Source organism: Miscanthus floridulus, chromosome 16 (assembly GCF_019320115.1).
Source record: "Miscanthus floridulus cultivar M001 chromosome 16, ASM1932011v1, whole genome shotgun sequence".
Lineage (NCBI taxonomy): Eukaryota > Viridiplantae > Streptophyta > Magnoliopsida > Poales > Poaceae > Miscanthus > Miscanthus floridulus.
The window spans coordinates 42,949,279-42,970,569 of record NC_089595.1 but is presented as its reverse complement, the minus strand read 5'-3'; the positions used below and the strand labels follow the sequence as shown (position 1 = coordinate 42,970,569).

Here is a 21,291-nt window from a genome sequence, read left to right as displayed (position 1 = left end):
GCTGGTTACTTATCTGATCCTCATAACGAAAAATCCCAAACATGATTTGTATTCCTATATGGAGGTATAGCTATTTCATGGAAGTCTTCTAAGTAGACTCTAACAGCGACTTCTACTAATCATTCTGAAATTATTGCTCTATACGAGGCATCATGAGAATGTGGATGGCTTCACAGAATGATTAACCACGTACAACAGTCATGTAATATTGGTTCAATTGAATCACCTACAATTATCTATGAAGATAATTTTGCTTGTGTTACACAGATGCAAACAGGTTACATAAAGAGCAATATCACTAAGCATATTGTTTCTAAACTGTTTTATCTCCATGAATTATAAGAAAGCGGAGAAATAAACATCTTGCAAATCAAGTCATATCATAATCTCGCTGACCTATTTACTAAGTCCTTACCAACTTCTGTGTTTCAAAAATTGGTACATGGAATTAGTATGCGGCGACTTCGAGATTTGCCAGAATCAGGAGAAGACATCTCCTAAATGTTGACCTGTACTAGCATCATATTATACTCTTTTCTTTCACAAGTTTTACTCACAAGGTTTCTTGTTAAAATTTTTAATGAGGTAATATTAACATAAGCATGTGTCATATTTTCTATTTTCTCCATTGGGGTTTTTGTGGGAAATATCAAAGACACATATTGCCCCCACAACTCATCCATAGTTTTTCCCTGAAAAGGTTTTTCATGTGTTATCCTAGAGGCAATACCAATAATGTGTCGTCATATTTTCTCCTAATTTTTTCACTGGATTTTTACAGGAGTTTTAGCGGCATATCTCCTTATATTGCTCGTCATATTTTTTCTGAAAAGATTTTTAGGGGAGTTATCTATATGTCGTATCTCTAATATTTTTTCCCCACTTGAGTTTTTAATGAGATACCAATGACATAGTGGTTTATTTAAATCACACAGTCATATGCTATTTTCTCCTTATTTCCTATAAGGTTTAAAGGAGTTTTTATAGCATATCTATACACATAAATTCCTCATATTTTTTCCACGGGGTTTTTCAATGAATCTCAGCTTACAGTTGCATTGATCTCAAGAAAGATTCGATCAAGGAGTGTTGTGAAACAATGCCAGTACACCAATAGGCGTCCTTCTACAGATGATCACATCCGTCCGTACGGATCCGTATGGCGTCCGTACAAGTAGTTAGGATTAGAGATTAGATTTATAGTTAACTGTATCACTGAAGGGGTATGTCTCTTGATGAGGAGATGTAACTTCTTGCATCGGTTGTGTCTTTTGAACATACCCTTATGAATATACCCCTATATATTCTACAAGATCAATGAAACACGATAGGTGTTGTCAAATCTTTATTCATTTACATTCACATTCAACAGGAGCATAGTAACGAGGGCTGCGCGATGCAAAATTGCAAATAGACAGTGCCTTGCCAGCTTGCAACTTTGGCAAGTTAATGGGCAGATTTAGCCACTCCTTAATAATTTATTTATAGAGTTTCTTTATTAACTTGTTGGAGAATCATTTTTTTTTTGCCTAATTTTTTTCCCCACCGTTTTCCACTTTTGGTTGCAACTCTGTTTGCTGGCTTGTTCTCCCGTCCTCTCTTTTGGTTCGGTCCTCGAGGGCTAAGACTATCTCCAACAATAATACCCAACATATAAAGACATTCAATATTTGGGTAGCGCTACAGTCAAAAAATTCAATACTCATTCGATATTTTCTTCAACTACCTATTTTAAATTTAGATGCCCATATAGATCATCTATTAGAGATAGTCTAACACGGGCTCATTAAAGCGGCCTAGTAGCCAGGCCTACTAAGGCCCCCACCATAGTTAAACTAGGCGCCTTCACTTATCCACCCAATTTGGCCAACAAGAGATTGTCCGACCATCATCCTATTCGCTTGATAGTTTCTGTACCTTATAAATCGATTGATGTTGTTTTGCTGTAAAAGAAAAATATTATATCATAGCTGATAAACATAACGAATACGATCAACCATCCATTAGGTACGAATTCTTCAAAAAAAAGATTTATAAAGTTCAAAACGTTAATATGAGTACGAGACAATTGTTAATCAGTATAACAATACACTAAATGACCATCTAATAAGTACACAAATCACACCCGAAAAATAAATAAACGAACTGAACAAATCACACCGGAAAAATAAATAAACGAACTGAACAGAGCATTTGTTCGTAAACAAAAACAAAAACTTGATTTATCGCTTGGTGGATATTTGATCATGCAATTTGTTTCCTACAATCCAAATGGCTTGTATATAGGTCCTAAATACCGACGCAACACAGCGCATGATTTGTCTCCATGAATTTGCATGCTGTCACGAATTTGTATCATGAAAAAAAATCATGCAGACATTACTATATCAGGAAAAAAAATCAAGTCACAGCAAACAATCATCTGCACGAATTTGCTTGTTGTCACGCCGTACCCTTTTCAGGTAAGATCTCGAACGAGCAGGACGAGAACATAATCTCCCAGCTGATTCATTCCCATTATTTTCATTACAAACAAATAATGTACCAAATGCAATGAGCTCAAAAGGACTGAAGCCTGACGGTAAAAATCTGTATAAAATATGGTCCAATTCCATTCAGTGGCATAACTAGGTACTATCCCCCTCTCCTTATGGCTGCATCCCAGCCAACAATAGCATGCCCACCCCCAAAAAAATTCCCATCCAACAACAAATAATTCGATTATTGCAACATAACAATTGGCAAGTAAGCTAAGGTAAAATGGTACCAGACTTGTCTCTATCAAAACCAACTACCATGGTGCGAAAGCAGCTGGAACGTTATTATTCGAGTCAAGCGATAATAGCATAGAGCGGTCAACCCTGTATCGGTTGGTTGGCATTCCTATATGCCAATCTTCTTCTCAAGCTTCTGGATCTGATTCAAGAATATCCAGGTCATCTGCATTCAAATTATCATTGGATGAATATGCTAGAGTTAACAGATTGAAAAATAAGGTAAAAGGTGGACTGTCCAGCAGAGTATAGACAGGTATTATTCTCTATTTACCATGACATGGGGTGCAATCCTAACACAGTACACTGGGAAACCAGTGTAGAACTTGAATGGACCACCGCTCTTGAAGGTCTTCACGGCACAGTCCAAAGACCCTGTGTACGGGTACTTGCCATTCGCATCAGGTTGCATCTTCTGAATCTGTGTCTTCACATAGTCAAAGGGCAAACTGCATGCTGAGGCGAAGAATCCAGAAATAGCACTGGCTCCTGTAATCAAATCGGACGATTGCATCAGGAAACTGACAGCAGGCCTAACATGGCTACATATAGAGATGGACGAAATTAAGCACAATGCCAGTTGCATAAGCTAAGAAAATGGGCATTAGATTTCAATAACACAGCGCAAAATGCACAAGGTTTCTAGGCACTAGAATCTTACCAACAACAGTAGAAATTTCTCCTGCACCAAGTTTGTCCCTAAATAGCTCGATACTCTGGTCATAGGAAGCAAGCATACCCATATTGAGTGCCATAGCTCTCACCACAGTTGGACCCGCACCCTTCCAAAGCGCAAGGACTCCCTCATCAGCAGTGATTCGGTAGAGTGCATGGAAAGCATTCTTATAGTTGCGTCGTTGTGCAGCCGGCAGGGTCGAATCAGCTTGCATTCTAATGAGTGCCAAATCAGCAGGACTACCAACAGAAGCACCAATTGCTCCAGCAGTCAGACCAATAAAAGCTTTCTGAATTAGAGGCAACGGCTTCCCTTCATTCTTTTCAACTGCTTTGTTAGTTAGAACCCTGGAAAAATGTATCCGATGTATTCAATTAAAATTAAATACTAATTATAGTTGGAAACCAAGATAAAATAACTCCAATATTCATTGCTGATTTTCGATCTGCATGCATGACTTTGATAAAAAGAAGTTAATTGGGCATTGCAACATTTCTTCACGCTATATAGTAGTTCACTCCAAGATCATATAGTTCACCTAACACCAAAAATAAAATAAAAATATAAGCCCCTTTGTGGAACAGAATTTTATATTCACATCAAACAAAACTTTTAAGTAGCATCATTCCTTTATGAAAAACTTTGTACAAAAAAAGGTGCAGATAAACGAACAACCATCAACCTCATGGGTCATGGCACTCCAAGGGTGAAGTCATTTTGAAGACAGCACAGCTCATCAAACAAAGTTGTATTTGCAACCATATATTTGATAGGGGCTAACCACTAGCTACCAATATGTAGGTGCAATCTCAACGCTACAAATGGAAACCATATGCTATAACAAGCTGATTCAGATATTTTTGTGCAAGCAAATCAAAAGGTAATGACTGGTCGATTGATCGTAAAACAACACACTATACAAACCTGAAGGATCCAAGACGAGCTGTCGTGTACGTCGCTTGCCTTAGCAAACCGGCAGACAAACCCTGCCAATGAAAAGCGTAGGAGAAATTAAGCTATATGTCAAACCAAGTTACAAATTAATTGCAAATGTCATATGAACACAATTATGCAGGCTTAATGTCATGTAATGTGGAAGCGGGTAAAATTGACATATGCTGGATTGCATAAGGTCAAGCAAATATTGTAGTGTTGCAGTATGCAGCATCATGTGCTAGATTGGAAATATACATATTGCATTAGATAAATATCTAAGAACAAAATAGGCATTCACAAGGTCAAATACTAAAACTTAATTCATGGTTCAGTTTCTCTGGACTAAAATATGTCAATTGCAATAGCATAGGGTCAGTAACAAAGTTACAAGTATTAGAACTTTGTATAAGGAAAAGTTACAGAGCACCAAGGAAAACAAAACAAACCTTGTAGAAGGAGCGGACACCCTCATTTGCAAGCATGTTCCTCGTGACCTGACCAGCAGAGCCCTCACCCAACTGGATCCTCACCTGAAACCAAAACAATAATAGGAATTAGTACAAGATGGGCTCCACGTGCAAAGAGCCCTAGAGTATAAAGCTCCAAAAAGGCATGCCATCAAGACTTCTGACAGTGACATGTACTTAGCAAATTTTCAAGTTGGAACAGAAGTTAAAAGCCTGGTTCCCTTTACCTATGACCTTGGCAAGGGGGCAGGTCACTGAAACAATTCCAACGAGTAGATCCTCACCAACAAATTACAATGGTATTATGATAACATATTTACATTTGCTCGAGTCCACTCATACATAGAGGCAATCAAAGACTAGTTCACAAATTGAAACTATCCTCTCTTCTAAGAGGAAATCATCACAGGGCATATAAAAAACAACCAACTACTACAAATGAAAATGCATTCAATGGTTAGCTAACGACGTCCATAGATACCCAGATCTTACCAAAATAGAACCGAGCACCAGCGCACAGATGGCGACCTCACATCAATTAAAATCACAGCACAGAAACCGATCTCCATGGATCCAAGTAACTACAGCTAGCAAATTGTACCATCCATAACAAACAGATCGCGCGACCAAGAAAACGCACAGCTCCAATTTCCACCAACCCACGCATACATGATCCAGACACGGCAATTCCGACGGATCTAAAGCAAACCGCACCCAAATACCTAACAGCAAGCTCAGTTCCACTACGCCGACCCCAAGGCCACACTCGATTCATCAGAACCGACCAAAAAAGCGTAAACTCCGCGGGTACGCATCCAACCCACTGCTTCGCGTGGCAAGCAACCACCATTCCCGTAGATCTAAGCCCGGCAACCCCGGATCCCGCCACCCCACCCCAGCTCACACATGACACGAGCACTACGAAGGAAGCCGAACGGAGAGGAGTGGCAGAGCGGCGCGGCGGTACGGTACCTTGACCATGTCAATAGGCTGGATGACGCAGGTGGCGAGCATCCCGGAGGCCCCGCCGTTAACGAAGGGCTTGATCGTCTTCCAGACGCCGGTGGTGGCCGCGGCCGCCTGCTGTGGCTGCTGCTTCGCGTCCGCCATCCCCACCTCCGGATCGGGCTGCGCTCTGCTCGGCTCGGCTCGGGGGCGGAGGGGAGCGGAGCGGGGCGGGGCGGAGGCGAAGCGAACGAGGCGGCGAGAGCGAGGGAGATGGAGCAGGAGGCGGCGGCATAGATCGCTGGGTGGCGTCGCGCTTTATTGCGCGATAGAGAAAAAGAAAAAAGAAATGGTTGTTGCAGCCAAGCAAGGTGCGCCGCGGCCTCGTGGGCGACGTCGCGTGCGGGATCGGCGTTTCGGCGCGTGGGCGCGGTGCACGGACGGTGCGGGGTCCAGCGGTGGCCGCGGGTGGGGTCGAGTGCGGAAGGCAAGACCGTAAGAGCCAACCAATAGGTAGGTGTGGTGTACGGGTTGGTGTACGGAGCGAGTGCGGTTAGGGAGAGCCGGAGTGGGCTCCAAGGGCAGAGCCAACTTGCGGCTACGGTTGTCGTAAAAAAAAAAACTTGCGGCTACGGTGGGAGTCGGAGTCGGAGTCGGAGTCGGAGTCGGAGTCGGCTCACGTCCGCGCCCGTGTCCTGTAGTCGCCCTTTTACGCTTCCGTCAAAATGAACTTTTGGTTAAAACATTGTGCGGCTGTGTCTGTGGTTCGTTACTGGCTAAAGTGCTTTGCTTTGCGTCCTATGTTTAAGTTTAGGGCTGGTTAATCAAAGTCATATCCGTACAGCATTGAGGAGGATTGCCCTGTTCGTTTTGTAAAAAAATGACTTATGCTGATGCTTATATTGATTTAGGGTATGTTTGGTTGGTGATCAAAACCTACTCCACTAAAGGTTCATCGTGCCACAGTTTCTTCGGTAGCTGTTTGGTTCACTGCCACATCTATGGCATGCCATACTTTTTTAGGAACCTGCCCCGCATGTCATAGACTCATTTTCCTGCCAAACTTTGCCACAAGTGTGGCTTCGATTTTGGTCGCCATATTTTCTTAGGCAGCCATAATTTGCTGAAGGTTAGGCGTGGCAAGTTTTGGTCACCAACCAAACATGTCCTTATTGTGAAAGAAAAACAATATTCGTTCGCTAAAAAATACTGCTGAAGTAGTGCTGACGAACAGAGGCTATCCTCCCTCCTATTGGGACATAGAGATATGAGTAGCGGAGGCCATTGCATAGCATCAGTTGTTTACATGTGTGATGGTGCACAGGTACACTAGGAGGAGCCTTCGCCACCGACCGCATGCGAGGCGGAGGCCAAGGCACAGGTACACCAGGAGGTGCCTTCGCCACCAACCGTAGATGAGGCAGAGGCCAAGACATAGGAACGCTGAGGAGAGCCTTCGCCTTTGACCCAAGTAAGGCAAAGGCCCAAGCACAACTCGGAGGATGTCAGGATAAGTTTCCTAGCCGAGGTCACGGCGCAGAGACAAAAGCTCAGGTAGCTCGGACGGAGGCCATACGGGCCCTATTCAAGAGAAGAGAGCTCGTTACGGCGCTGCGGCCTAGAGTTGGAGATGGGCTTCTCGTAGGCCGGCGGCTAAGGCCCAAGAAGCAAAGATGATGTAGGAGGAGAAGACCTAAGATGCCCCTGAAGATCAATATTAAGTCTAGGGATATTCTAGGAATGTACCTTAGCTGTCATAGGACAAAGATGTACAATGGAAAAGTAACAAACAATGCCCCAAAAAAGGGGAGCCAGATCCTATGTAAAAGGCAAAGTTGGTGAATCCATTTATGAAACCCTAATTAAGTCTAGTCCCACATACCCACTCACCTTCGACTAGAGTCTTCGCTAGGGCAAAGGCCCTATTATCCATCGTCTATCAAAAAACCTGTTTTTCAACATTGACACCCACCGCGTGTAGGCTAAGCAAAACCCACAATGGCAAGAAAAAGAGCAGCCTCCGCTAGAACACCTCCAGAGCCTACCAGAAGGGGAAGGCCCAGGCATAGTGCCGTAGCACATATGCTACCGCTACTGAAGAGACAGACATAGAAGAAGACGCTGGGGAGGATCAACCCGTGGCGACCGAGGAGCAGCCGGTGCCAGAACCAACTCTAGAACAAGTGCTTCAATAGCTCCAAGCCTAGTTACAGAGCACACAGCAAGAAAGAGATAGGCTAGCAGCAACCTTCGCTACAAACCAGAGGACAGTCCAGGCGTCACTCCATGCAGCGGAGATCAGGCAGCAGTTGGTTGTCTTGCAGGTGGAGATACAAAGCATGCAGTCCAACCAGCCTCTTTCCAACACATCTAACCAACACCACTCAACAAATCAAAGCTAGCCCAACCCTTCGCCAGGTATGGCCACCCAAACAACCTTCGGCACACCCTTCACTTCACCACCAGTCCACAAAACTATAGACTCAAAATCTCCACTATCCGAGGTAATCCAAAGCACACCTTGGCCTTCCTCCTACAAACCCATTACCCTACCCAAATTCAATGGGAGATCAGACCCACGCCAATTCATCATGAGCTTCGAGGTAGCTGTAGCCTCCGTAGGAGGGAACAACACTGTTCTAGCCAAATCATTTGTTATTGCAGCCGAGGGTGACGCATTGGCATGATACTCGATGTTGAGGCCAAGTTCAGTATATTCCTGGGAGGGCCTTTGCGACAAGATTATAGGCAATTTCAAAGAGTTTCCACTGAATTCCTAACCTCAATGGACCTATTCAAGTGCAAGCAAAATCAAGGAGAGGCTCTAAGGGACTATTTTCAAATATTTGTGCAACTAAAAGCGAAGGCACCAAACGTCCCAAAAGACATAGCAATTGAAGCCATAGTTAAAGGTCTCCGCATCGGAGCCTTCGCCGCTCATCTAGCTTGAGAAAAGCCAAGCACAATACAACAACTATACAATGAGTTTGAGAAATATTGTAGGTCAGACAACGACCTTCGTAGAAGACTAGAAGAGCAAAACCAGAACAAATAGTACCAAAGGAGCAGCAGGAATTCCCAAAGGGCCAATAGAAGCCATGGCCAGTCATAGCCTCAGCAAGCGCTAAATCAATAAGTTTTCAATATAGAACAGCAAGGAAGCAGCTAGCAAGGGCAGTAAATGCTGGAGATAGCCCCAAACAAAGCACATCAAAAGTAATATGAAGGCAAGAAATATAACCAAAGGAAGAACTAGAACAAGAACCAAGAACCAAGACAGTGAAGGCAATATTGTTTCTTTCATGGAGAGAACAAAGGACACATTACCAGAGATTGGTCAGATGCGAAGGAAACTCAAGAAAGGATAAAGAACAGGGAAAACCCTCAACCTCTGCCACAACAACCCACAAGACAAGTCAATCATACCTTCATTGCATCTCCTCAATAGCCATACTACCCAATCTACCCAAGCCTTAACTCCAGTCAAATCCATCCATCCACCTTAGTAGCAGCGTACTACCCCAACTTTTTACCCGCATGGCGGCCAAGCACCCTGTAGCAATTTTAGGTCAGTAATCAACGAGCGGAAGCCAATCTCACCTATATAAACCTAAGGCCTCCACACATAATATTCATAGAGACAAGCTAGCTAGCTCAAGTCAAAAATAGACAACTTGAAACATTACCTATGCCACCACCCCACCGCAACTAGCCACGCCCAAAAACGAGCCCAACCCAAAAAACCAGCTTAATCCACATACACCATTACCCACCATTGGCATGATATTGCCAATAGCCAGAGGCTCTGCAATGGAGTTCTAGACAAAGAAGCAGAAGAAAGATCATCTTAGGCTTATCAACAACATAGCAGTCTAGGGTCCAATATGCTATACAGATTGGTCGAAGACACCCATTACGTTCTCCAAAAAAGACCTTCAATTGAAAAGCTATCCCCATACTGATGCCAAGGTGATCAAAGCCAATATAGCAGGCTGAGAAATTAATAGGGTTCTCACATACTCCGAAAGCTCCATAGATATCATCTTTGTTAATGCCTTCAACCAGATGAAATTAAGCAGAAGTCAGTTGCAGCCTTCGAACTCACCACTAATTGGTTTCAGAGGAAAGAAGATTGATGCATTGGGAAAATATCTCTGCCAGTTTCCTTTAGAGACCAGGAAAACGCAAGAACAGAGTATGTGACCTTTGACATAGTAGATCTCTACTATCCATACAATGCCATCTTCGGTAGAGGGTTTGCAAAAAAGTTCAATGCAGCCATCCATATGGGCTACTTGTGTATGAAAATGCTAGCCTTGCATGGCACCATCACACTCCATGATAGTCAGAAAGAGGCAAGAAATATAGAGAGAGCCATCTACAAGTCACAACACAACATTAACTCTATCGAGTTGGCCAAGAGCAATGCACCAGAGCCTCCAAATATGCCAAGGGAAAAAATAGATCTTAAAAATCAAGAAGAAACAAAATCAGTCCCATTGGAGAATGCAGTGCTAGATAGAAAAGTCACTATCGGAAGCATCCTTTCAAATAAAGAAGAAGCAGAGCTCATACACTACTAGAAAATATCCACTTCTATGATGAAAATCTTAATGACGAATCCAAAACTATCATAGAAGATCGCTTTTTATGATGAATATTTCTGTTTTGTCATAGATGTAACCCTCCCTTTCTATGATGAAATTAGGCATAGTCACAAAAAAATGTTATAGAAGAGCGCAGGGTTTCATCATAGATCACACGTGCGGCTCATCTATGATGATCTCCTTTAAAGCTGTGACAAACAGGGCTTCGTCATTGAACTAATTACACATTTGTGACGAACAATATTCGATCTATAACGAACGACTTCAATTCATCCGTGACGTGTATCTATGGGACCTGCAGTTACTCATTTGTGACGTTTGCAATTCATCATAAAAGTCTCCACTCGATACTATCTCCATGCGACGTGTACCTATGGGACCCTTCTCCATTCGACGTGTACATGTGGGACCTCTAGTTACTCATCTATGATGCTTGCAATTTGTCATAAAAGTCTTCGCTCGATCCTTTCTCTGTCCAACATATACCTATGGGACCCTACAACATTCGACCTATGGGACCCGATGGCTTACGTGTCACGTGTACCTATAGGACCTTTCTCCATCTCCATCCGACCTATGGGACCCAACGGCTTGCGTGTCACTTGTACCTTTTGTGCCGCTGGGTCTCATAAATTCAAAAAAACCTCAATACCTAGGAGACGAACCTAGGACCTAGAGGAAGGAATGCATGGTCTTTACTATTGCACTAGATGTCTGGTTGTATTGACATGTCTTTGGAGTCATTATAATATTATATTCTCTGTGTGGATGCCCTGTAGGTTGACCTATATTGGATATTTCCCCTTCAAGTGGAAATAGATCTGTGCCCGTTAGACTAGTGGCAGCGGCGGTGGAGGATCCCTGGTGTGCTATGGTGGTTGCGGCGTCCTTTTAGAGGCTAGGCGGCGGGGCTTGCTGGTGGAGCGCGGTTGCATTGGCATCGGTGTCCATTGTGTGCCGTGGCAGAGGCGACAGATCTGATGCGTAGGTCTCCTTTCTTGCCTTTTTCTGTTCGCTTTCGCTATTTTGGTCCTTACTTGAACATGAGGTATACAAGAAACATTCTTGCATTGGAGATCTGGTTAGGCTAATGATATGATGATGAAAAGAACTAGGTGGTGGCACTGGTTAGTTTTCTATTGTTATCTTGGTTTTCTGCATATGTTCAGTTTGGTTACTATAAATGTCTCCTATGGAAGAAGCTCTAAGCTCGTTTACTGATTATAAGTGTGATGGATCTTTGTTGGATTATTTTCCTCTTCAGTGATCTCATTACTGAGCAAGCTCTCATCCTACTGCACATAGATAAAATAGAGGAGGCTTCCAACAAGAGGAACGCACTGGCCAACCTCATGGACGATGCCATTGTCGAGATCCTCTGCCACCTCCCTACCCATTCCTTGTTCTGCTACAAATGTGTCTTTCACTCTTGGAACCGCTTCATCAAGGACTACAACAACCATAAGGTGCTGCCCTGGACTCTAGCCGACTTCTTCTATGACTTCGACCAAGGCCATCGATGCTACACTAGAGTCACCGGTGAACACCCATCCTTGTCCTTCTTGCCCTTCACCTTGGACAATATAGCTATCTCAGATATCTATAATGGCCTCATCCTATGCTGGTGCTGAGGGGCTGATGGATTATACCGCTATGTCATTTGTAATCTGGCAACCAAGAAGTTCAAGGAACTACCGCCTAGCATCCATTCTGTTGGCGAGGCTTGATTAGGGTTTGATCCGACAGCCTCCTTGTACTTCCATGTGATTGAATATATAGAAGAGGAGTAGGATGATGAGTGTAAGGGTGTGAACATCTACTCATCTAAAACTGCAGCATGGATCTATAAGGAATCTAAATGGGGACAGAATACTTGTGTGACAATTGAGAGATCAGAAGAAATGAGATCATCAGAAACTATGTATCTTAAGGTTTTACCCTCAGATACTTGTTGTGGATATGGAGGGAGAGACATGGAGGAAAATTCCTTGCCTACGTGGTTCTTCACCCTCCATCCATCAAGCTCAGGGTCACTTGTGTGTATATACTATTCATAGTCGCAATATGTCCATACTTTCAATCTGGATCCTTAAAGACTATGGTACTAATAAATAGACATTGAAGCATACTGTCAACATTCTAAAGGTGTTTACATAGACTAGCATTGAATTTAGTTATTACTCGTACTATGATGTTAATGAGTACTACTCAATGGTTCATCCAGAATGGAATTTGCTTCTTTTTGTTGGGGTTGGGGGAAATGACATCATCACATATAACATGGACAACAGAAAAGTTCATGTCATCCCTACACATTACAATCAGTTTTTGAAACGTGGCATCCTACCAGAAATCAATGGTAGACCTTACTATCTTCTCTATGTTCCCTTGTTCTTGGAATTGGAGTCATTAGCAGAGGAGTAAATAAAGTTCCATGATGTATCTCTCTATCATGACATATTTAAATGGATCAATGTTGTTTGATTGTCTTGGATGAATGTTGTCATTATTTTGTAGCAACTTTAACTTATTCATAATGTAAGCTAAGGTCTGTGCAGTGTGTAACTTGAATATTATTAATGGTTGTTAAAGTTGTGTTTTGGTACGAGTTGTGGATTTATAAAATGTACTCAATGCCAATCTCAGCATAGAGGAGGTAAGCTCTGAGCTCGTGTACTGATTGTAAGTGTGATGGTGTCGGGGATCGAATACTGGGGTACCTAAAGAGGATGAGCTAATAACCATTAAACTATTGATGCTTCTAAATAGGCAAGAATGCAACTACACTTCTTGCCCATACGACCGAAGATTGGCTACGCCTCACCTAGCCCCAAAGTGTTGGCTCTGCCATGCCTGACCCCCGAGGGCCGAACTCTACCTCACCCGACATCTAGGCATAGACTCCGCCTCACCCGATGGCTGAGGGCTGGCTCCGCCTCGCCCGATGTCTGAGGGCAGGCTCTACCTTGCCCAATGTCTGAGGGCTAGTAATGGAGACAGGAATCCTGATCTTCCATCAGGTGATGGTAACTATCATCGTGGCGGAGAATGACACACCGATTCGGCTTCAGATCGAAAGATCGAACCCTGCAATCTTAGCACCACAGCTCCTCTGGTTATCAACCGAGTCACGGACCAGGTTGACCTCACCAAGAAGGCTAATCCCTGCCTACGCAATGAAGAACACAAGCAAGAACAAGAAGGAACGCAACCAAATTGCAGATGAATGATTAAACTCACGAAGTTGGGGTCTCATAAACCGATGAACGGCGAAACTATTCTTGATAGATTAATCTAAGCAAAACCCTAACCCTAATGGAGGGGTGGCAGCTATTTATGAAGACTCTAGGGTCGTGCAAGACCCCTGGATGTGCCCCTAATGGGCCCAAACTCGATACATGGTCCAACGGATCAAAAGATGGTGTCGTAGCACCCTGGTAGATTCTGGATGCTAACTTGTTTCGATGATTCCTGTTGATTCCGAATAACTTTTGACATAAAACCACTTGGATTGGCTTCCTTATCAAATTAGCTTTCCATCCATATTTGGATCATCGAAAACGGAGTCCGAATACGTCCTAGGTGACCAGTTTAAGGCAGATTGGTCCTGAAGGCCGAGGCAGACTCGAATTCTTGTTGGACTGGGCCTCCGGCTTGTGTTGGACGTCCTTGCTGGTCATCATCACCTCCACCACTCTCTCTAAGTCCTTCATGACCCTCTCCAATGTTCCTAAGTAAGATAACATCATTAGATAGTAGTCTATTCTCAAAAGTATGAAAAGTATCGCTTAAGAACGGGCTCACCTCTAAATTGAGTTGTCGCTTTTGAGCCCGGGTCATTGGACCTTGCATGACGGTTGGAGGATCAACGGGTACCTCTGAAGAAGTGATGTCCTCATCATCCTCCCCCTCTTGATCTAGAGTCATCCTCGACTCAAGCTCATCTTCTTCTCCCAAATAAGGTTTCAAATCTGCAATGTTAAAGGTGGGACTAACCCCGAACTCGGGTGGCAATTCAAGTTTGTAGGCATTATCATTTATTTTCTCAATGATCTTATAAGGACCAGCTGCTATTGGCATTAATTTAGACTTACACAGCTCAGGGAATCTATCTTTTCTCAAATGTAACCAAACCAAATCATCCGGTTCAAGTTTAATCTCTTTTCTACCTTTACTACCAGCAATTCTATACTTTTCATTCATTCTTTTAATATTTGCTCTAGTTGTTTCATGCAACTTATGAATAAAATCAGCACGCTCTCTAGAATCACTATGTATTCTCTCAGTGGTAGGTAAAGGCAAAAGATCAATAGGAGCACAGGGGTTAAAACCATACACTACCTGAAAAGGACTTACCTTGGTGGTGGAATGTTCTGCCCTGTTATATGCAAACTCCACATGTGGCAAACACTCTTCCCATATCTTCAAATTGTGCTTCAAAATGGCTCTCAACATGGTGGACAATGTTCGATTCACAACCTCAGTTTGTCCATCAGTTTGGGGATGACATGTTGTAGAAAATAGCAGCTTGGTCCCCAATTTATTCCACAACGTACGCCAAAAATGACTCAAGAATTTTGCATCACGATCTAAAACAATAGTAGAAGGCATACCATGCAAGCGAACGATTTCTTGAAAGAAAAGGTCAGCAATATAAACATCATCATCGCTCTTATGACAAGGAATAAAATGTGCCATCTTAGAAAAATGATCAACCATCACAAAAATACTATCACTCCCCCTCTTAGTCCTTGGTAATCCCAACACAAAATCCATAGATATATCTGTCCAAGGAGTAGAAGGAACAGAAAGGTATATACAAACTATGTGGGTTCAACCGCGACTTAGCTTTTTGACATGTGGCACACCAAGCCACGTACCACTCTACATCTCGCCTCATCCTTAGCCAAAAAAAATATGTGGATAGCACCTCTTTCGTCTTCATGGCACCAAAATGTCCCATCAATTCGCCTTCATATGCCTCCTGCAACAACAAAAGACGAACGGAACCAACTAGAATACATAGATGGTTAGCTCTAAACAAAAACCCATCGCTGATCATAAACTTATTCCATGTGCATCCCTCTCTATAATTAAGCAACACATCCTTAAAATCAGGATTAAGCGCATATTATTCTTTAATGGATTGAAGAACAAAAATCTAGCAATCAAGTTGAGACAGCAATGTATATCTTCTAGACAAAGCATCAGCAATCACATTATCCTTCTTTTTCTTGTGTTTGATAATATAAGGAAAAGATTCAATAAATTAAACCCATTTAGCATGCCTACAATTCAGATTATTTTGAGAACGAATGTACTTAAGCGATTCATGATCAGAATGAATAACAAATTCTTTAGGCCACAAATAATGATGCCACGTCTCTAAAGAATGAACAAGTGTATACAATTCTTTATCATATGTGGAATAATTAAGAATAAGACCATGCAATTTTTCACTAAAGTAAGCAACTGGTTTACCATCTTGCATCAAAACACCTCTAATGCCAACTCCACTAGCATCACATTCTAGCTCAAAAGTCTTACCAAAGTTTGGAAGTTGCAGCAATGGTGCATGTGTAAGCTTGTCCTTCAAAGTGTCAAAGAACTCCTCATGTGCCCTTCCCCAATGGAACACCACTCCTTTCTTCGTCAACTCATGCAACGGGGCAGCAATGGTGCTGAAATCTTTGATGAAGCGGTGGTAGAATCCTGCAAGACCAAGAAAACTCCTCACCTGTGTGACGGTTTGGGGAACTAGCCAGCTCTTTATGGCTTCAATTTTCATCTTGTCCACCTCAATTCCCTATGGAGTTACAACATAGCCAAGAAAAGAAACTCGATCCATGCAAAAGATGCACTTCTCAAGGTTACCAAATAGACGTGCATCACGTAAGGCATTAAAAACAGCACGTAAGTGATCCATATGTTTATCAAAAGACTTGCTGTAAATCAATATATCATCAAAGTAAACTACCACAAAATGTCCAATAAAAAGCTCTTAAAACCTCATTCATTAAGCGCATGAAAGTGCTAGGTGCATTTGTCAAACCAAAAGACATTACTAACCACTCATACAACCCGAATTTGGTTTTAAACGCATTTTTCCATTCATCTCCAAGTTTCATTCTAATTTGGTGGTAGCCACTTCGCAAGTCAATCTTAGTGAAAAATATAGAACCACACAACTCATCTAGCATGTCATCTAGCCTAGGAATAGGATGACGATACCAAATAGTAATATTATTGATGGCTCTACAATCAACACACATACACCAAGTTCTATCTTTCTTAGGAACTAAAAGTATAGGAACAACACAAGGATTAAGGCTTTCACGTACATACCCGCGGTCCAAAAGATCTTGGACTTGCTGCTGAATTTCTTTAGTCTCCTCAGGATTGGTTCAATAGGTAGCTTGGTTAGGCAATGTTGCTCCCAAAATCAAATCGATTTGATGCTCTATCCCTCTCATAGGTGGTAGCCCCGGGGGTATCTCAGCTAGAAAAATGTCCTCATACTCCTGCAAAAGGTTAGTGACAGCAAGAGGTACCGAGTTAACAATATCATCAAGCGAAAACATAGCTCATTTGCATACCAAAGCATAGCAAATATCATCATCAGAAATTTTAGCAAAGTCACATTTTGTTGCAAGCATAACACCACCCTTCAATTTAATCCCCTCAGCCTTAGAAATAGATGTACACTTATCCTTTTTAGGTGGGAAAGTAGAATTAGCAACTTGCTGATTTTCAGATTGAACATCATTCAAACTAGCAGCGCTTTCTCTATCAGCTTGTACAATTTAAGCAGGGGTCAAAGGTACCAAAGTAATTTTCTTTCCTTTATGCACAAAAGTGTATTTATTACTTCTACCATGGTGTGTAGCATTATTATCATGTTCCCAAGGATAACCTAATAAAAGTGAACAAGCTTGCATAGGTACCACATCACAATCAATAGAATCAGTATAAGAACCAATGGAAAATGAAACTCTGCAAGTTTGTGTTACTTTTGCTTTACCAGAATCATTTAGCCACTAAATATGGTATGGACGTGGGTGTGGACGTGTGGTCAAGCCAAGCTTCTTGACCAAATTAGAACTCACCAAATTGTTGTAGCTACCTCCATCAATAATGACACGTGCTTAACAGTCACTAATGACGAAAAAAATCTAGAACAAGTTATGGCATTGTAGCTTCTCAGGTTGCTGGATTTGTGAGCTGAACACCCGCTGTACAATGATGCTCCTATAGGACGTCGTGGCCTCATCACCAAGGACTTCGCCATCCTCCTCATCTGCATCTTGGTCTTCTTCATCCTCAATGTTAGAGGTGCTGATGTAACCATCTTCTGTAGCAATATATGTCCGCTGACTTGGGCAGTCCTTCTGCACATGGCCAATGCCATGGCAGCGGTGGCACTGAATACCTAAAGTGCGTCTCGTCGATGCAACGGATGAGGAACTCTTGGTAGGCACCTGCAAAGAATTTTTACCTAAATCTGAAGGTCTTATGGGAGGTGCCTTAGGTGTAGTGGAAACTTCAGAGGTTGCTGGTCGCTTGCTCACTGGTGGAGGCACCCGAAAAGTGGTTGGCTTGGTCAGCCCCGAAGATGGTGCCGAGCATGGCGTGTATGTGCTGGTGCTGACCTTGCTCTTGCCCTGCTGTTTATGCCCCTACAATTCCTTTTCTACAAACATAGCAAACTGAAACAACTGGTTGACAGTGTTAAATTCTTTATAATCAATAATGTCCTAAATCTCATGCCTCAAACCCAAATAAAAACAACAAATAGCATCTTCGTTTCCCTCCACAACACTACAACGCATCAATCCCTTTTGGAGCTCACCATAGTAATCCTATATAGATTTATCTTCTTGCTCTAAATGCATCAATTTCTTACACAAGTCTCTATGATAAGAAGGAGGAACAAAACGATCACGCATAGCTACCTTAAGTTCTTCCCATGTACCAGGTAAAGCATTCTGTGTAGCTAGCCCATTCCACTAAATAATGGCAAAATCCTTAAACTCACTATTAGCTTGTCTAACTCTATGCTGCTCAGGTACAAGGTGGGCACTAAACTTTTGTTCTACCGTCATCTTCCAATCAAGATATCCTTCAGCATCATAATGACCCGAAAAATATGGTATTGTGAACTTAATTTTAGCATAAGAATCATCGGGCACACGGTGATTATTACCTTGATGGTGGTGGTGGTGGACACCACCCATACCTATCATGTTGCGGCGAAGACGTTGTCATAATCTCTCTTGTCGGACAGTTGCTTGACCTATGTTCCCGTTGGCATCATACACCATGTCTTGACCATCGGTGTTGCTGCTGGAGACGTCGTTGTTGCCCACCACAAAGGTTTCCAACTCAGTAACCTTGTTGGTTAGCGTGGAAATTCGCTTGTCCAATCTCTCCATGCTATTGCCAATGTTGAGTTCAATGAGTGCGTCAGTGATGGCCTCATTCATCCTTTTTTGGGCATCCTCTACAATAGCTTGTAGTTGCTCTTGACTAACACATTCATTGAAACCCTTAGGATTATTATCTTCAGTCTGTTCATCTCCTACCATTGAAAACACAAAAATAGGAACAAACGGTAAAAGTTATCCCTACCAAATGACTACGTGGTTACAGTGGTGTCACTTTTCATAGCAAGTGGAAGCATCTTACTAAGCTTTTACAAAGTTCTTACCAACACAAGCAGTGGGCGGTACAACCGGTGGCTGGTTCGTGATACTTGTGAGGCAGTGGTACAGAGATTGCAAGGCCCTTTGTCTATACTGATCTAAAGAGTTTGTGGAGCTTGGAAGGCATACAAAGAGTAATATGTATATCTGGCACACAAGTCAGTAACAGAAAGTAATGCTGAATTATAGTCCAAAGTACTTGTTCTCGTTGCTGGTCTAAAATGTTCCAAGTACCAGGTGTGTGACAAAAGTATGGTGGATAGCAAGATGACAGCTGTGTGAAAACAAATATGATGGATGAAAACAGTAACATAAACAAGGAACCAGACAGCATACGTAAACACAGCTCACTTTGGTCTTCTCTATGTGCTCCTCTAGATATTGTTCCTCTTTTTTTTCTATTTTTTGGATTGTCGTTGTTTTTTTTGGGAAATTTTGACTTTTTTATTTTATTTTTTGATATTTTTTCTTGACTTAGGAGCACAAAAGAAGTAACCACAGAAAATATGAGCTCAAACAAGTATAAGACGTGTCCTGTGGAATTTTCAGAAAATTTGCTCAAAATTGACAAAAAGCTTGTGACCACGAAAAGAGGATCTTGTGACCAGTTTTTGACCAAATTAGAATTTTTTGACCCCAACAAGTCTGGGATGGATAGATCTGAATTTTTTTCTGATCGATTTTGATATATGGAACGTCGAAATCGGAGTCCGTATGCGAAAACTAGACCAGTTTTAAGAATTGGCTCCGAATTAGAGGACAAAACGGAAACAATGTGCGCAAAATTGGTCACAACAGCAAAGATTTGATGGAAACGATGAGAAAAAACATACAAACTGGACTCTAACACGACCTAACCAGCAACAAGACCTCTACCAGGACACAAACTCAACACGACGGACTCTGAAACTGAAATATGCAAAGGCTATGGCGCGGAAGGTTCTAAGACAGGAAAAATAAGTATGGCACTAGACTATGGGACAAATGCGAAACACTCAAAACTAAGGAATAAAAGTAAACCTGATGGTATACCTTAGCTCTGATTACCACTTAATGGAGATGGGGATCCCGATCTTCCATTAGGTGATGGTAACTATCGTTGTGGCGGAGAATGGCACACTGATCCAGCTTCAGATCGAAAAATCAAACCCTATAATCTTAGCACCACAGCTCCTCTGGTTATCAACCAAGTCATGGACCAGGTTGACCTCGCCAAAAAGGCTAATCCTTGCCTGTGCAACGAAGAATACAAGCAAGAACAAGAAAGAACACAACCAAATTGCAGATGAAAGATTATCTCACGAAGTTGGGGTCTCACAAACCGATGAACGGCGAAACTGTTCTTGACAGAATAATCTAAGCAAAACCCGAACCCTAATGAAGGGGCGGCGGCTGTTTATGAAGACTCTAGGGTCGTGCAAGACCCCTGGATGCACCCCTAATAGGCCCAAACTCGATACATGGTCCAACAGACCAAAAGACGGTGTCACAACACCTTGATAGATTCTAGATGCTGACTTGTTTCGATGATTCCCATTGATTCTGAATAGATTTTGATGTGAAACCACTTGGATTGGCTTTCTTATCAAATTAGCTTTTCATCCATATGTGGATCATCGAAAACGGAGTCTAGATGCGTCCTAGACGACCAGTTTAAGGCAGACTGGTCTTGTAGGCCGAGACAGACTCAAATTCTTGTTGGACTGGGCCTCCGGCTTGTGTTGGACGTCCTTGCTGGTCATCATCACCTCCACCACTTCCTCTAAGTCCTTCATGACCCTCTCCAATGTTCCTAAGCAAGATAACATCATTAGGTAGTAGTCTATTCTCAAAAGTATGAAAAGTATCGCTTAAGAACGAGCTCTCCTCTAAATTGAGTTGTCGCTTTCGAGCCCAGGTCATTGGACCTTGCATGATGGTTGGAGGATCAGTGGGTACCTCTGAAGAAGTGATGTCCTCATTAGACGGGGGTAGCAAACTCAACATACTCTATGCTAGCACCCTCAATAGAATGGGTATCCTGCGGAGCAACTTATGCCCTAGTAAGGCGCCATTCTAAGGGATCGCCTTGGGGAAGGAAGCAGTGCCCCTTGGGCGCATCTGACTCAACATCACCTTCGGCCAGCCAAACAACTTCTGCAAGGAGTCACTCACCTTCAAGGTCGTCAACTTTCCTAATGTCTA

At 42.6% G+C, this 21,291-nt stretch overlaps 1 protein-coding gene across 1 annotated transcript; it reads right to left on the bottom strand.

Annotated features, from left to right (window-relative positions):
• Nucleotides 1-2,486: 2,486 nt before the first annotated feature.
• LOC136512167 (mitochondrial dicarboxylate/tricarboxylate transporter DTC-like) lies at nucleotides 2,487-6,146 on the bottom strand. The gene is made up of 6 exons (XM_066506148.1): nucleotides 5,826-6,146; nucleotides 4,833-4,916; nucleotides 4,375-4,436; nucleotides 3,436-3,797; nucleotides 3,049-3,263; nucleotides 2,487-2,940 (listed from the first exon to the last, which is right to left on the bottom strand). Exons 1-6 carry the CDS (start codon nucleotides 5,961-5,963, stop codon nucleotides 2,884-2,886), a joined length of 918 nt encoding a protein of 305 aa, XP_066362245.1. The 5' UTR covers nucleotides 5,964-6,146; the 3' UTR covers nucleotides 2,487-2,883.
• Between the last annotated feature and the right edge of the window lie 15,145 nt (nucleotides 6,147-21,291).